Consider the following 15,378-nt stretch of genomic DNA (forward strand, 5'->3'; position numbering starts at 1 on the left):
CCTGTCGATTTTTATTCCCAGTTCCAAAAAGAGAAGTAGTCTGGTGTGTGTGTATGTGTGTGTTAATATTTGCTCTCATGGGCAGTGGGGAGGCGAGTCATGACTCATATGATTCCTTATACTGTCTGAAGTTCTGCCTGTTTTTCTGGCAATATTTGCACTCATAAAACAAAGCTGTTCAATCATTGCAATGTTGTCTCATCAGGGATTATTATGTATAATAATAAATCATTCATTAAGCAGACGTTTTAATTAAGAGTACCTCGTTTTAAAATAATGTGACACTTAAAATCTCTTTTCCTTAATAAATCTAGGAGGATGTGAATTAAGAACATTTCAGAAACTGCCTCTAGTGGTTCCTACGCAACCACACAGACTATAAGATGGCGTAGCAGTGCAGACGTGGTTTGTTGTTTCTCCCGTGTACATTTTTTTTTTTTTATATATTTCAATTTACTTTCAATCTCTTTCCTATTTTTAAATTAAATATACCTCCTGGCAACAAGCCTCACCCAATGTGATACGGATCTGCTATTTTTTCAACCTTAGTCAGAACCTCCATCAGATGCTAGCCATCAGAAGCTAACCAGCTAATTAGCAACTAGATATTTAGTCATTGTCAGTCACTGCTAGCGGCCTTTACCTTCTGCACAGACTCCAGACGATTTTAGCCTGGATAATACTTGCCAGCCTGCCAGTATCGGACTATTTTTCTCCACTACAATGCCGGACTCTTGCCGTAAGCCCTGAAACATTACTTCTGATCATCACAGCTAGCTGCCACCGAGTGGCCCAGCACCGAAGCTAGCTCTGAGCCAGGCCCACCTTCCGGCCTGCTCAGTGATCACTCAGCTACACAGCTGATGCCTCCCGGACTCCACCCCAACATGACTAGAATCCACCACTACTCCACCGGATTCTTGCCGTAAGCTCTGGACCTTTGCATTGGATCATTGCTGCTAGCTAGCTGCTATAGTGGCTAACGCCCCTGTCCAGAAGCTAGCACCAGTTAGCTGCAAGCCATGCGCATCTCCCAGCTAGCAAAATTACTACAGCTACAATACCTCTTTCGCCAACTGGCCTGGACCCTTTGTCGACATGGAGCCCCGCCGTTTCACCAGGACTGGTCTGCCGATGTAACTCCAACCGTTGTGCCCTCAACCGGCCTTTGCCGGACTTCGGAGCAGACGCTTCTATTATCCCCGGCCAGCTAACTTTGAACGCTGTGTCTCCCGCTTGCTAGCGTAGCAATGACTACCCAGCGGCTTCCCTGTTTCATCTATTGCTGTTCACTGGACACTATGATCACTTGGCTACATAGCTGATGCCTGCTGGACTGTTAATTAATCCCAGTACTCCGTTTTGTTTATTTTTGTTTATCTGTCGGCCCTAGCCTCGAACTCAGGTCTTGTGTGTACTTAACTGACCATCTCTGCCCATTCATTGCCATTTTACCTGTTGTTGTTGTCTTAGCTGATTAGCTGTTGTTGTCTGAACCGTTGTTGTCTTCGCTAGCGCTCCCAATCAACACTTGTGATTGCTTAATGCCTCGCTTTATGTCCCTCTCAAATGTCAATATGCCTTGTATACTGTTGTTTAGGATAGTTATCATTGTTTTAGTTTACTGCGGAGCCCCTTGTCCCACTCAACATGCCTCAGATACCTCCTTTGTCCCACCTCCCATACATGCAGTAAACCTCACCCAGCATAACTGCGTCCAGAGATGCAAACTCTCTTATCATCACTCAATGCCTGGGTTTACCTCCACTGTACCCTGAACCTATCCTACCATGCCCAGAAATCTGTTCCTATTATTCTCTGTCCCTAACGCCTCCTCCTCTGTTCCTAGGGTGATGTGAATGTTAACCCAGGCCCTGCGTGTCCCCAGCACTCTCATTTGTTGACTTCTGTAACTGAAAAAGCCTTGGTTTCATGCATGTTAACATCTGAAGCCTCCTCCCTAAATTTCATTACTCACTGCTTTAGCACACTCCAACAACCCTGATGACCTTGCCATGTCTGATTCCTGGCTTAGGAAGGCCACCTAAAATTCTGAGATTTCCATCCCGAACTACAACATTTTCCATCAAAATAGAACTGCAAAAGGGGGAGGAGTTGTAATCTACTGCAGAGATAGCCTGCAAAGTTCTGTCATACTTTCCAGGTCTGTGCCCAAACAGTTCGAGCTTCTAATTTAAAAAAATTAATCTCTCCAGAAATAAGTCTCTCACTGTTGCCGCCTGTTATAGGCCCCCTGAGCTCCCAGCTGTGCCCTGGCCACCATATGTGAATTGATTGCCCCCCATCCATCTTCAGAGTTCGTTCTGTTAGGTGACCTATACTGGGATATGCTTAACACCCTGGCAGTCCTTCAATCTAAGCTAGATGCCCTCAATCTCACACAAATTATCAAGGAACCCACCAGGTACAATCCATAAACATGGGCACCCTAATAGATATTATCCTGACAAACTTGCCCTGACATTATCCTGACAAATACACCTCCGCTGATTTCAATCAGGATCTCAGCGATCACTGCCTCATTGCCTGCATCCGCTCTGGGTCCGGGGTCAAACGACCACCCCTCATCACTGTCAAATGCTCCCTAAGACACTTCTGCGAGCAATCCTTTCTAATCGACCTGGACGGATATTGACCTCATCCCGTCAGTCAAGGATGCATGGTCGTTCTTTAAAAGTAATTTGCTCACCATCTTAAATAAGCTTGCCCCTTTAAAAAATGTAGAACTAAGAACAGATATAGCCCTTGGTTCACTCCACACTTGACTGCCCTCGACCAGCACAAAAACATCCTGGGGCGGACTGCGCTAGCATCGAATAGTCCCCGTGATATGCAACTTTCAGGGAAGTCCGGAACTAATACACGCAGTCAGTCAGGAAAGCAAAGGCTAGCTTTTTCCAACAGAAATTTGCATCCTCTAACTCCAAAAAGTTTTGGAATACTGTACAGTCCATGGAGAATAAGAGCACCTCCTCCCAGCTGCCCACTGCACTGAGGCTAGGTAACACTGTCACCACGATAAATCCACGATAATCGAGAATTTCAACAAGAATTTCTCTACGGCTGGCCATGCTTTCCTCCTGGCTACCCGAACCCCGGGCCAACAGCCCCGCAGCTACTTGCCCAAGCCTCCCCAGCTTCTCCTTCACCCAAATCCAGATAGCAGATGTTCTGAAAGAGCTGCAAAACCTGGACCCCTATAAATCAGCTGGGATAGACAATCTGGACCCTCTCTAAAATTATTGGCCGCCATTGTTGCAACCCCTATTACCAGTCTGTTCAACCTCTCTTTCGTATCGTCCGAGATCCCAAAAGACTGGAAAGCTGCCGCAGTCATCCTCCTCTACAAAGGGGGTGACACTCTAGACCCAAACTGTTACAGACCTATATCCATCCTGCCTTGCCTTTCTAAAGTCTTCGAAAGCCGAGTTAATAAACAGATCACTGACCATTTCGAATCCCACCGTAACTTCTTCGCTGTGCAATCTGGTTTCCGAGCTGGTCACGGGTGCACCTCAGCCACGCTCAAGGTACTAAACGATATCATAAACGGCATCGATAAAAGACAGTACTGTGCAGCCATCTTCATCGACCTGGCCAAGGCTTTCAACTCTTGTCAATCACTGTATTCTTATCAGCAGACTCGACAGCCTTGGTTTCTCAAATGACTGCCTCGCCTGGTTCACAAACTACTTCTCAGACAGAGTTCCATGTGTCAAATCAGAGGGCCTGTTGTCCAGACCTTTGGCAGTCTCTATGGGGGTACCACAGGGTTCAATTCTCGGGCCGACTCTTTTCTCTGTACATATCAACAATGTCGCTCCTGCTGCCGGTGATTCACTGATCCACCTCTACGCAGACGATACCATTCTGTATACATCTGGCCCTTCTTTGAACACTGTGTTAACAACCCTCCAAATGAGCTTCAATGCCATAGAACACTACTTCCGTGGCCTCTATCTGCTCTTAAACGCTAGTAAAACTAAATGCATGCTTTTCAACCGTTCGCTGCCCGCACCCGCCCGCCCGACTAGCATCACTACTCACTATTTCCGACTTAGAATATGTGGACAACTACAAATATCTAGGTGTCTGACTAGACTGGAAACTCTCCTTCCAGACTCATATTAAACATATCCAATCCAAAATTAAATCTAGAATCGGATTCCTATTTCGCAACAAAGCCTCCTTCACTCACGCCACCAAGCATACCCTTGTAAAACTGACTATCCTACCGATCCTCGACTTCATTGATGTCATTTACAAAATAGCCTCCAACAATCTACTCAGCAAACCGGATGCAGTCTATCACAGTGGCATCCGTTTTGTCACCAAAGCCCCAACCACCCACCACTGCGACCTGTATGCTCTCGTCGGCTGGACCTCACTACATATTCATCGCCAGCCCCACTGGCTCCAGGTCATCCACAAGTCTTTGCTAGGTAAATCTCCGCCTTATCTCAGCTCACTGGTCATGATAACAACACCCACCCATAGCACGCACTCCAGTAGGTATATCTCACTGGTTATCCCCAAAGCCAACACCTAATTTGGCTGCCTTTCCTTCCAGTTCTCTGCTGCTAATGACTAGAACGAATCGCTGAAGCTGGACACTTATATATCCCTCACTAACTTTAAACATCAACTATCTGAGCAGCCAACCGATCGCTGTAGCTGTACATAGCCCATCTGTAAATAGCCCATCCAATCTACCTACCTCATCCCCATATTGTTTTTATTTACTTTTCTGCTCTTTTGCACACAAGTATTTCTACTTGCACATCATTATCTGCACCTATATCACTCCAGTGTTAATTTGCTAAATTGTAATTACTTCGCTACTATGGCCTATTTATTACCTTACATCCTCATGACATTTGCACACACTGTAGACTTTCTTATTTTCTATTGTGTTATTGACTGTATGCTTGTTTATTCCATGTGTTTTTGTTTGTGTCACACTGCTTTGATTTATCTGTAAATGAGAATTTGTTCTCAACTAGCCTACCTGGTTAAATAAAGATGAAATTAAAAAATATATATATTTTAAATTGCAATCATGTAAACACCAGAGCTGGGAAATGCCCGGGACCTCACAATATGATACTATATGTATTGTGATTCTTACGATACCATTTGACACTGCAATTTTATTTCGATTTGATGTTCCAAACATACTGCTCAGTATATGTCTGCTGCAGAGAGACAAGCGAGAGCATGAGAAAATTCGATTTGATCAGTCGTGGAAATAAAAGTGATGAAAACATGTTGGCTCACTATTTAAAAAGAATATGGAGAACAAGCTATCGGATTAAAAATACCAGAGTTTTGGCGGAGGTACAGCCGACTAGCTCTAGCTAACGCTACATACAGTGCCTTACGAAAGTATTCGGCCCCCTTGAACTTTGCGACCTTTTGCCACATTTCAGGCTTCAAACATAAAGATATAAAACCTTATTTTTTTTGTGAAGAATCAACAACAAGTGGGTCACAATCATGAAGTGGAACGACATTTATTGGATATTTCAAACTTTTTTAACAAAGCAAAAACTGAAAAATTGGGCGTGCAAAATTATTCAGCCCCTTTACTTTCAGTGCAGCAAACTCTCTCCAGAAGTTCAGTGAGGATCTCTGAATGATCCAATGTTGACCTAAATGACTAATGATGATAAATACAATCCACCTGTGTGTAATCAAGTCTCCATATAAATGCACCTGCACTGTGATAGTCTCAGAGGTCCGTTAAAAGCGCAGAGAGCATCATGAAGAACAAGGAACACACCAGGCAGGTCCGAGATACTGTTGTGAAGAAGTTTAAAGCCGGATTTGGATACAAAAAGATTTCCCAAGCTTTAAACATCCCAAGGAGCACTGTGCAAGCGATAATTTTGAAATGGAAGGAGTATCAGACCACTGCAAATCTACCAAGACCTGGCCGCCCCTCTAAACTTTCAGCTCATACAAGGAGAAGACTGATCATGCAGCCAAGAGGCCCATGATCACTCTGGATGAACTGCAGAGATCTACAGCTGAGGTGGGAGACTCTGTCCATAGGACAACAATCAATCGTATATTGCACAAATCTGGCCTTTATGGAAGAGTGGCAAGAAGAAAGCCATTTCTTAAAGATATCCATAAAAAGTGTCGTTTACATGTGGAAGAAGGTGCTCTGGTCAGATGAAACCAAAATTGAACTTTTTGGCAACAATGCAAAACGTTATGTTTGGCGTAAAAGCAACACAGCTCATCACCCTGAACACACCATCCCCACTGTCAAACATGGTGGTGGCAGCATCATGGTTTGGGCCTGCTTTTCTTCAGCAGGGACAGGGAAGATGGTTAAAATTGATGGGAAGATGGATGGAGCCAAATACAGGACCATTCTGGAAGAAAACCTGATGGAGTCTGCAAAAGACCTGAGACTGGGACGGAGATTTGTCTTCCAACAAGACAATGATCCAAAACATAAAGCAAAATCTACAATGGAATGGTTCAAAAATAAACATATCCAGGTGTTAGAATGGCCAAGTCAAAGTCCAGACCTGAATCCAATCGAGAATCTGTGGAAAGAACTGAAAACTGCTGTTCACAAATGCTCTCCATCCAACCTCACTGAGCTCGAGCTGTTTTGCAAGGAGGAATGGGAAAAAAATCTCTCGATGTGCAAAACTGATAGAGACATACCCCAAGCGACTTACAGCTGTAATCGCAGCAAAAGGTGGCGCTACAAAGTATTAACTTAAGGGGGCTGAATAATTTTGCACACCCAATTTTTCATTTTTTCATTTGTGAAAAAAGTTTGAAATATCCAATAAATGTCGTTCCACTTCATGATTGTGTCCCACTTGTTGTTGATTCTTCACAAAAAAATACAGTTTTATATCTTTATGTTTGAAGCCTGAAATGTGGCAAAAGGTCGCAAAGTTCAAGGGGGCCGAATACTTTCGCAAGACACTGTAGCAAAGGTACTTAAAAAAATAATAATAATTACAAATTGATACTTGGAGTCAAAGTATCTATATAATATTTTCCCAAAATAATATTGCAATATGTAATTGTATCGATTTCCCCCTGATCACTAGTAAACACACATACACACAAACAACGGACTGTCAATGTTCAGATTGGGATTGTTGACTGACACTGTAAACTTGTCTCCATGCCTGACGAACACGAGGGTTCGACGTCCCGTCCTTATGAACTAATAAGGCACGGAGAACAAATGAGATCAGTAAAAATGTGTCCATTAACAAAATATGTCTCTAACTTGGCTAGCTGGTATGTCAACAAAATATAGGCTACCTCTATGTGACTAGCTGGAACGCTCATTGACGGGCTTGTTCATAAAACCTTTTGATTTTAAAATAGTATATCAATAAACAGATTCCAAACAACATAAAGAATATTTGTGACAGAGCTGTGTTGTTTAAAATCAGTCTCTGGGCTCTATGATTCAGGGCAGAGCCCACTGTCATTAGCTTTGAACCCCCTGGGAGCAATCGCCAGATGCAGTCAAAGTGGCCTAATAATAGTGGCCTAATAATCTCAAACCATCCAGTCCCATCTTCAATTACCGGCCATCTCAACATGTTTTTTGTTAGAGTGGACCAGAGAAGAGCTGACCCTTTCAGGGGCCTGCAGAGAAACATACCCCCAAAATGAGCGTTCTATGAAACCATAGCGAGGGTATGGGACTTGAAATTGGCAATTTAATAGGGCAGGGGTTGGACACAATTGAAATTGAGGTCACTGATTCAGCAGCTGATGCACAAACTGAAGTACAATGGGATATGTGCCAGCCATGTATGACTGTCAAAGAAAGAAAAGGTTTGGGCGGGATATTTGGTTCTTGGTCCTAATCTGTGCTGTTGTTTCTGATCAATGTCAAAGCCAATTAACCCAACACACTAATCTAATGCACTCAGTTGGGATGATGACATTCATAGCCAGAGGCCAAAAAAAAAGCACAGTAGGCAATCCAGGGATCAACCTATATCACTGGTCAGTATAAAACCTGACTGAAAAATTATATGAAAAAGAGAGATATCCTGTTCAAAATGTGCTGTGTTTAGTCCATTATATCTACACATTATATCATCTCTATCCACCTGGTTGTAAACAAAGAGGTTGTCGTTCTACTGAGATACCCACGGGAGAGGGAGAGAGAGAGGCCCAGCCATGGCCATTTTCTTTACCATAGCAGACAGTGTGGGCACCATCTGCCAATGGCCACGGATGAATGGGGCTGGGAGGAGGCTAAATATGTGTCTCACAGTGGGCTGAAAATGAATTAAATATGGCTTGGTTTATTTCCCATTTCCTATTTTCTGGAACTATTCACAGATATCCCTGCATGGAGCATACAGAGGGCTACACAATCACTAAGGGCATAGCTGGTTAGTAGACCCGCTGCAGCAGACTAGCTGAGATGGAATAGAGATCAGCGTGTCACTGGCTAGACCTGGGTTTTCTTTTTTTCTTTCATACCATTGAACAGCCAGTGCTAGATAGTGATGGGGGAAAAAATCAACACAGTTATATATTGCAATATTACTTGGACGATATTATATCAATACTTTGACTCCCAAGTATCAATTTGCTGGCAATTCCCAGCCCTAGTGCTATAGGAAACAACCTTACACACACAATCCATGACGTCATGCTTCACATGCCAGAGATAGCGTAGCCAGTAGGATGTTCAAAACAATAACCTACATGCATTGCAAACAATGGAGGTATTGTCCACCACCACCCGTCGTGTGATCCAAACCCCTGCTTCACAATAATGTGGAAACAACTTTAAATCAAAACGCAAAAGCTGGGGCAGCATTCAAGAGAAAGCGTTTCAAATGCATGCAATGTGAACACTGAGAGACGGTGTAAAAACCGTAGAGGCTTTTTTCTGAATCGATGCTGGGCCAGATTAGCTCCATTCAGGGACAATGAAGTCTGCAGCAGCAAGCAGGTGTTAGCGACAGCTGTAGTAAGGGGGCGTGCTGACTGCGCGAGGCATCGAGAGGAGACAGCGAGGAGAGAGGGGCGTTTCTATTTGTTGTGCTGTAGAAAGCAACAGGCTCGACAGGCAGAGAAAAGGTTCCGCTTGGTTTTACTCACCCAGCATCTGGCTGAAGAGAAGCTGCTCCAGGTCACCAAGGACAGTCACTACCAGCTCTGGATCCACCTTGAGGAAGGACTGGCTCCCATCCCCTTGGCCCTTGGCCCCTGCCTCCCCAGAAGCTCCCGCCACTTGCTTCTTGTTGACAGCCTTGGCCTTGCTGGAGAGGATCTCATCATCAGATTTTCCATCCTCAGGGGCCTTACTCAGGGGCTTCACCTCTGCATAGGGACCCCTAGGGATCCGGCTCTGACCGGGTCTGACCAGGCCAGAAGGAGCCGCCAGTGGGCTGAAGGGTTTGGGTTTGCCCTGGAAGAGAGAGTGCTCTGACTTGGAGAGGTTGCGTGAGAGTGGCGCGCCACCTCCTCCGCCACTGCCACCCCCTCCTGCCAGCTTGGGCTTGCCCGTCTTGAGATGCCCCGCTCCAGGCTTGGCCATGTCATCACACCACTTGGGCTCGTAGAGGTGCATCTTCTTCTCTGCATCGGTGAGCACGGCCAGGTTGGTCAGGGACCTCTGCTTGCGAAGGTTGGAGGACACAGGCAGCCGCCCTTCAGAGCTACCTGCACGGTACACCCTCAGTTCCCCTCGCTGGGCACTCTGGGGCATCCCCGACTTGCCCCTCTTGGCTGCCACGCCAACAGCTTTGCCCTCTACTTGGCCGTACGTTTTGGTACTTTCCGCCCGTTCCATCTTTAAATCTCCTTCTCTGCCTCCTTTCACACTACTTCTGAGCATGCCTCCTGCATGAGAGCATTGAGAAAAGCATCAGCGAGGAGAAAAAAATAGTATTCCTCTTGGTCCCCTTGTCCTTGTCAAGAGAAAACAGAAAAAGGCAACCACAACACAGTTCTTGGATCTTTGGTCCTATTTTCAGACAGATTATAATTATTTTCCTCTCCTCCTTCCCCCTCTCTGTCCTCATGACAGACTCTCCCTTCTTTTCTCTCCTTTCTTTCCCTGTCCTCTCTCTCTCTCGTTCTCCCTGGCTCCGTTTTCTACTCCTCCCTTCAGCAGAGCCTCCTGCCGCTGAAGCGCGCAGCAGCAGAATGACAGTAGCAGCAGACGCAACAACAGCCCCTCCCCCCTCCTCCCTCTCTCATCCTATGTACCATTTAAAGACACTTTGCTCTGCCTCAGCAGCATGTGTGAAATGTAAAAGGAGCGATGAGAAATGATAAGCTTGGCATTTTTTAAACTGGACAGCATAATGATTTTTTTTTATCACAGGCATGTTTTCACACGCCCTCGCCTCTCTCAATCCCTTTGTTCTTCCCCTCCCCCCTCACTTCACCTCTTGGGTCAGGCACGTTCATCGCACACACAATTATGCATGATTTGCCTGTGTGCTGGGGAAATGGATTGTGCAGTCAGACACATTTAGGCATGTCGTTTACTCAGTGCACAAAATGAACAGGGTTAACAGCCCGTGAGGAAAGCTGTGTCCAAAAGCCCACAACAACTGGAACATCCAACTTAGCTGTTTATCCTGTCTGAGCTGCCTTATTACCTAACTCTAACCCTGATTTAATCATATGCTTAAATCTACTGAGTGTTATTGACTTTTTACTTAAATGGAACCAGTCCAATGATGTGTACAGAAGAACAATGCTGTCCAATAAGTTTCAAAGTGTGTCAATACCGTATTTTCATATATATATATATATATATATATATATATATATATATATATATATATATATATATATATATATGTGAGGTATACACTATGACTGTACTATATATGTAAGTATACACTATGACTGTACGAACATAATTTGGAAGTCATAATTTACTATCGGAATTAACATCTAGAAGAAATTTAGAAGAAAAAACAATATGTCCGAAAATATCACTCGTGTATCAAAATTATTGACGGTAAATCAAATTGTATTGGTCGCGTACACAGTTTCACACAATAGGAAACAAGCTTGTCAGAGCAGCTTGGGAGTGAGGTCATCATCAATAGACTAAACTCTGCATGAGGGAAGTGCTTGGGACGAGCAAGAACAAGTTTCAAATAAACAAAACAAAAATGCTGATTTTGGCAGGTGTCTATAGAGGTTTTCAGGTCCTTTTTCACTATACAGTATCTTGCCAACAGCCTAAATGAGTGTCACTGGACCAAACAATTGTCATCTTTCCCCTGGCCAGCCAATCAGAATGAGTTTTTGCCAACAAAAGGGCTTTATTACAGACAGAAATACTCCTCAGCACCCTCAGATTTGGAGGTTCTAGGCTGCCGTGGTTACACATGTTCTGCGGTTGTGAGGCCGGTTGGACGTACTGCCAAATTCTCTAAATCGACGTTGGAGGTGGCTTATGGTAGAGAAATTGACATTCAATTCTCTGGCAACAGCTCTGGTGGATATTCCTGCAGTTAGCATGCCAATTGCATGCTCCCTCAAAACTTAAGACATCTGTGGCATTGTGGATCGTGCTGTTTAATCAGATTATTGATATACTACACCTGTCAGGTGGATGGATTATCTTGACAAAGGATAAATGCTCACTAACAGGGATGTAAACAAATTTGTGAAATACATTTGAGAAAAATAAACTTTTTGTGCATATGGAACATTTCTGGGATAATTTATTCAGCTTATGAAACCCGAACTTTACATGTTCCATTTATATTTTTGTTCATGGTACTAAGAAATGAAATGGTGGAATGGTAATTACAGTTAACCTATTTATTCATTTTTCAATAAATTCAATAAAACAAGTGCAACTAGGTGCCATTTGATACCACAATGTCCTATTGAATACTAGGAAAATACTGTAAAATAAAGTGCTAGCACACTATGGAAAGAGCTGCAAGCAGCATAAGCACTAAACCCAGGTAACAGCATCCAACCCAGACTCATAATGTCTTATAGTATGTAAGTATAGCACTGGAATTACTGCAAAATGACTGTCTGCTTCACCCCCTCCCCTTAGAACAAGTGGACATTCATTGACTCTAAATACTGCATGAGGGCTGCTATACCAGCTAGGTGGCTTTCTGTTCACACAAACAACAGAGCTGGGAAATACATGCCTGTTTATTAACCTCTATACCTTCTACTACAGTAAAATAGTACAATATAGTGTGCATACATACTGTATGCACAATTATGTGTGTTGACATACAGTATGTGTGTAATGTGCCCGCTTGAGAAATCAAGAAATCATTTCTAGGTTGTGCTCAAAAGCAATGAAACACAATTTCTCTTAACCAGGAGAACCAATAACCTTTTGGGAACACTATAGTTCACTTTGCTTTGATGCAATGCAACGGACTAGTTTGTTACGATGGCTCAAGGGCCATTTCTCACTGCTCTCCCACCATGTGCCTACACACTCCACTGGCCTGATATGTTGGTCCCGGGGCACCTGGGGTTCTTCTGAGACCCATGGAGTCATTTGATGTGGCTTAGCGAGGGGGACTGAAAACAATGTCATGTTTTGTTCTTGCTTGTCACAAGCGATGCCCCCATGCTGAGTTGAGTCCATTGATGATGACCTCACTCCCAAGCTGCTCTGACAAGCTTGTTTCCTGTTGTGTAGATATTTGTGGATGGGAAAAAGTTGATCACAATATTTTGAAAATATTTTTGTATGAGCATATTTATGAAATGGAGCTGGAAATATTGCAATTGCATCAAGTCATTTCTGCCTGAGCAACCCTACTATACAACCAACATATCAACAGTGCATAAGTCCTTATAAAGAGAATATTAGCTTACAAAAGACCACACAAAGTATCATAACGTACTCAGCCAATGATACGGCGGACCCATTTCCTGACTGTTCTCAACTGATTTAATAAACTAGGGGAGAGACAACCTTCCTCAGGAGAGATGAGGGTGAAACAGCATCCAGCCGCTGCTTTCCCACAGATCTGGAGACAATTCCGAATGTACTGGCCAGCAGTGTGTTTGTGTGTGTGTATGTGTGTGTGTGTGTGTGTGTGTGTGTGTGTGTGTGTGTGTGTGTGTGTGTGTGTGTGTGTGTGTGTGTGTGTGTGTGTGTGTGTGTGTGTGTGTGTGTGTGTGTGTGTTTGTGTGTGTGTGTGTGTGTGTGTGTGTGTGTATGTGTGTGTCTGGTTGTGTGTGCATGTCTATGAGTAAAGAGGCTATGAGGGGATAGCTCCACAGCTGCCAGTAGTAAATTTCCCTGGACAATCTGTGTAATCATTTTGTGGCGACTCAGCTGCTATGGGGTGCTGCAACATATGATGATGCAACACATAAAAGATGTAGAGGAACGTCCAAATGTTCTCACCCAGTGTGCGTGTGCGTGTGTGGTCAAAGAAAAACAGAGTGATCATTGATACCCTACCATAAAAATACATCTTGTTTAAATCACTAATTCAATCATTTTGCTGTCCACGATATTGTAAAAACCTGAATTAAATAATAATCTGTGGGTTTTTCCCCCCAAACTTCCCTATATGCTGAATATTAGTGCATTCCTGCTGAGCTCAATGGGCTGGAAACCTGTAGAGGAAGGCTGAAGCAAACTGCTAATCCGCCGTGCTCGTTTCCAATCTCATCAAAGTGATTATCTTACCTCCTTGTGTTAATGTGGGAGCATTTTGTCTTATGCCACAGAAATAATACTATTTTTAGAGTAAAATGTTCCACTGTATTGTTCCTGGACAAACCGACCAAAAATGTCCAAATGTTTACAGGCTGTTTCAACAGAAGTCATTCTTAATGAGCAACTGAATGCAAAAAAAAACGTATCTTGTTAGAAATGGCCTATGTGGCATTGAGATTAGTCAGAAACATTTATTCCACTGGAAAAATGTGCTAAAAAGTGCAAGTAGGATAATATTGGTCATAAAGTCAGTATTTTCCAAAAACAGAGTTGTGTAAGATTTATGTAACTGAGGTCATCACGATTTACACAAGCGTTGGTTTTGGATTACAATCATGCCCACTTGCCCATGCTGTTTGAACTCTATGCAATCGTATAGCAGAACCTGACCGTGAGACAAACCTGCCCCCATTACGCAGCTCCTTAGGCTTGTTTACTTAAGACAACATGTCGCCAATGTTCTGTTGAAAGAACACTTGGCCCCTAAACCCTTTATGGAGTGGCCACTTGTTGATGTGTTTGATAGTGAACACTTGAGTCTGCCACTGTTTTGGACAAAATGAGAATTGAGACGATACGCACTTGAATCCCAACTGCCACAATAGAAAAAAAAACATTTGAGAGAATCGTCTGTGCTGCCACGACCTGTTTTGTAACATGATTCGCTATGAAATACTCCCAGATATGCGCTTTTTTTTTTTACTTGAGAAATACTGCACCAAACACCTTAGCAAGACTTCTCTGAGATCTCCTCAGTGAAAACTTCAAACTTAATAACAGATTTCTTGATGAATCTTAGATTCATTTGGACTACTTTGACGAAGAGGTAGTGGCTATGTTGTTGCCACTCCAGAAGGACAAACAACAGTAACTGCCACGGTACGATGTGGGGATCATAATACACCCAAATCGAACCACACCTCCAGGACCCCCAAAATGAGCACCAGAAAAATAATTGGTGCATTCAGCCCCCTTCTGAGCGTCATTGCTCACAGTCAATGCTGGCATAACTGCAACCAGCACAGCAATCAGATCAGAGTTACATATCCTTTCTTTCTTTAGATTATTTATTTGCTAGTTTTGTTTCGCTAATGAAACCACACACTGATTACACTGATGAAGTCACACAGAGAGCATTTATCCATATGAAATAAACAGATAACCCGAGCATCCCTCTCTCCCTCATCAATAGTGTCTAGGACACAGTGACAGGTTGGAAGTGGCCCCCCAGGGCTGTCCCGGGGGGATGAGAGGCACTCCCTGACAGGAGGCGATAGTTGATCCCCAGATCAAATCACTGGGTCCCTCAGTCCGGCATCTGTCCATTCGGCCCTGAAGACCACTCAACCATGCAACCTGCCACCACCCTCTCTCAGAGGAATAAAGTGAGGGGCGGCTACCGCCTCTCTAAGTCATCACAATAATTAAGAGACTACTTTGAAGGCTTTTATAGGGAATGCAGTTTTATGAGGTACTTTTCTCATTATCCGTGCACTGGGTGTTCCTAAACAGTACTAATCAGTACAAAACTTGGACACAATGCCCCCCTATCTTTATTACATTACCAGTGACCTTTGCATTCTCCTCTTAGGCCTGTGGTAATTGTAGGTTAACATTGTGGTTTGTTGTAGATGGGAATGTTTGTAAATGGATAATAA

At 43.7% G+C, this 15,378-nt stretch overlaps 1 protein-coding gene across 13 annotated transcripts in view; it reads right to left on the reverse strand.

Moving 5' to 3' along the window:
• The window catches only part of LOC109890833 (neuron navigator 1), a 132,117-nt gene that overhangs the window by 71,465 nt on the left and 45,274 nt on the right, over nucleotides 1–15,378 (reverse strand). For 2 of the 13 annotated variants that reach the window (XM_031824768.1, XM_031824765.1), the window contains exon 1: nucleotides 9,136–10,282. The exons of 10 other annotated variants lie outside the window; for them this stretch is intronic. In XM_031824768.1, coding sequence (XP_031680628.1) covers nucleotides 9,136–9,874 — 739 coding nt within the window. In that variant the 5' untranslated portion in view covers nucleotides 9,875–10,282. Of the gene's footprint in view, nucleotides 1–9,135; nucleotides 10,284–15,378 lie in introns of those variants that run through there. One more of the 13 variants, XM_031824766.1, reaches the window with a different exon arrangement.

This window comes from Oncorhynchus kisutch, linkage group LG5 (assembly GCF_002021735.2).
Source record: "Oncorhynchus kisutch isolate 150728-3 linkage group LG5, Okis_V2, whole genome shotgun sequence".
Classification (NCBI taxonomy): Eukaryota; Metazoa; Chordata; class Actinopteri; order Salmoniformes; family Salmonidae; genus Oncorhynchus; species Oncorhynchus kisutch.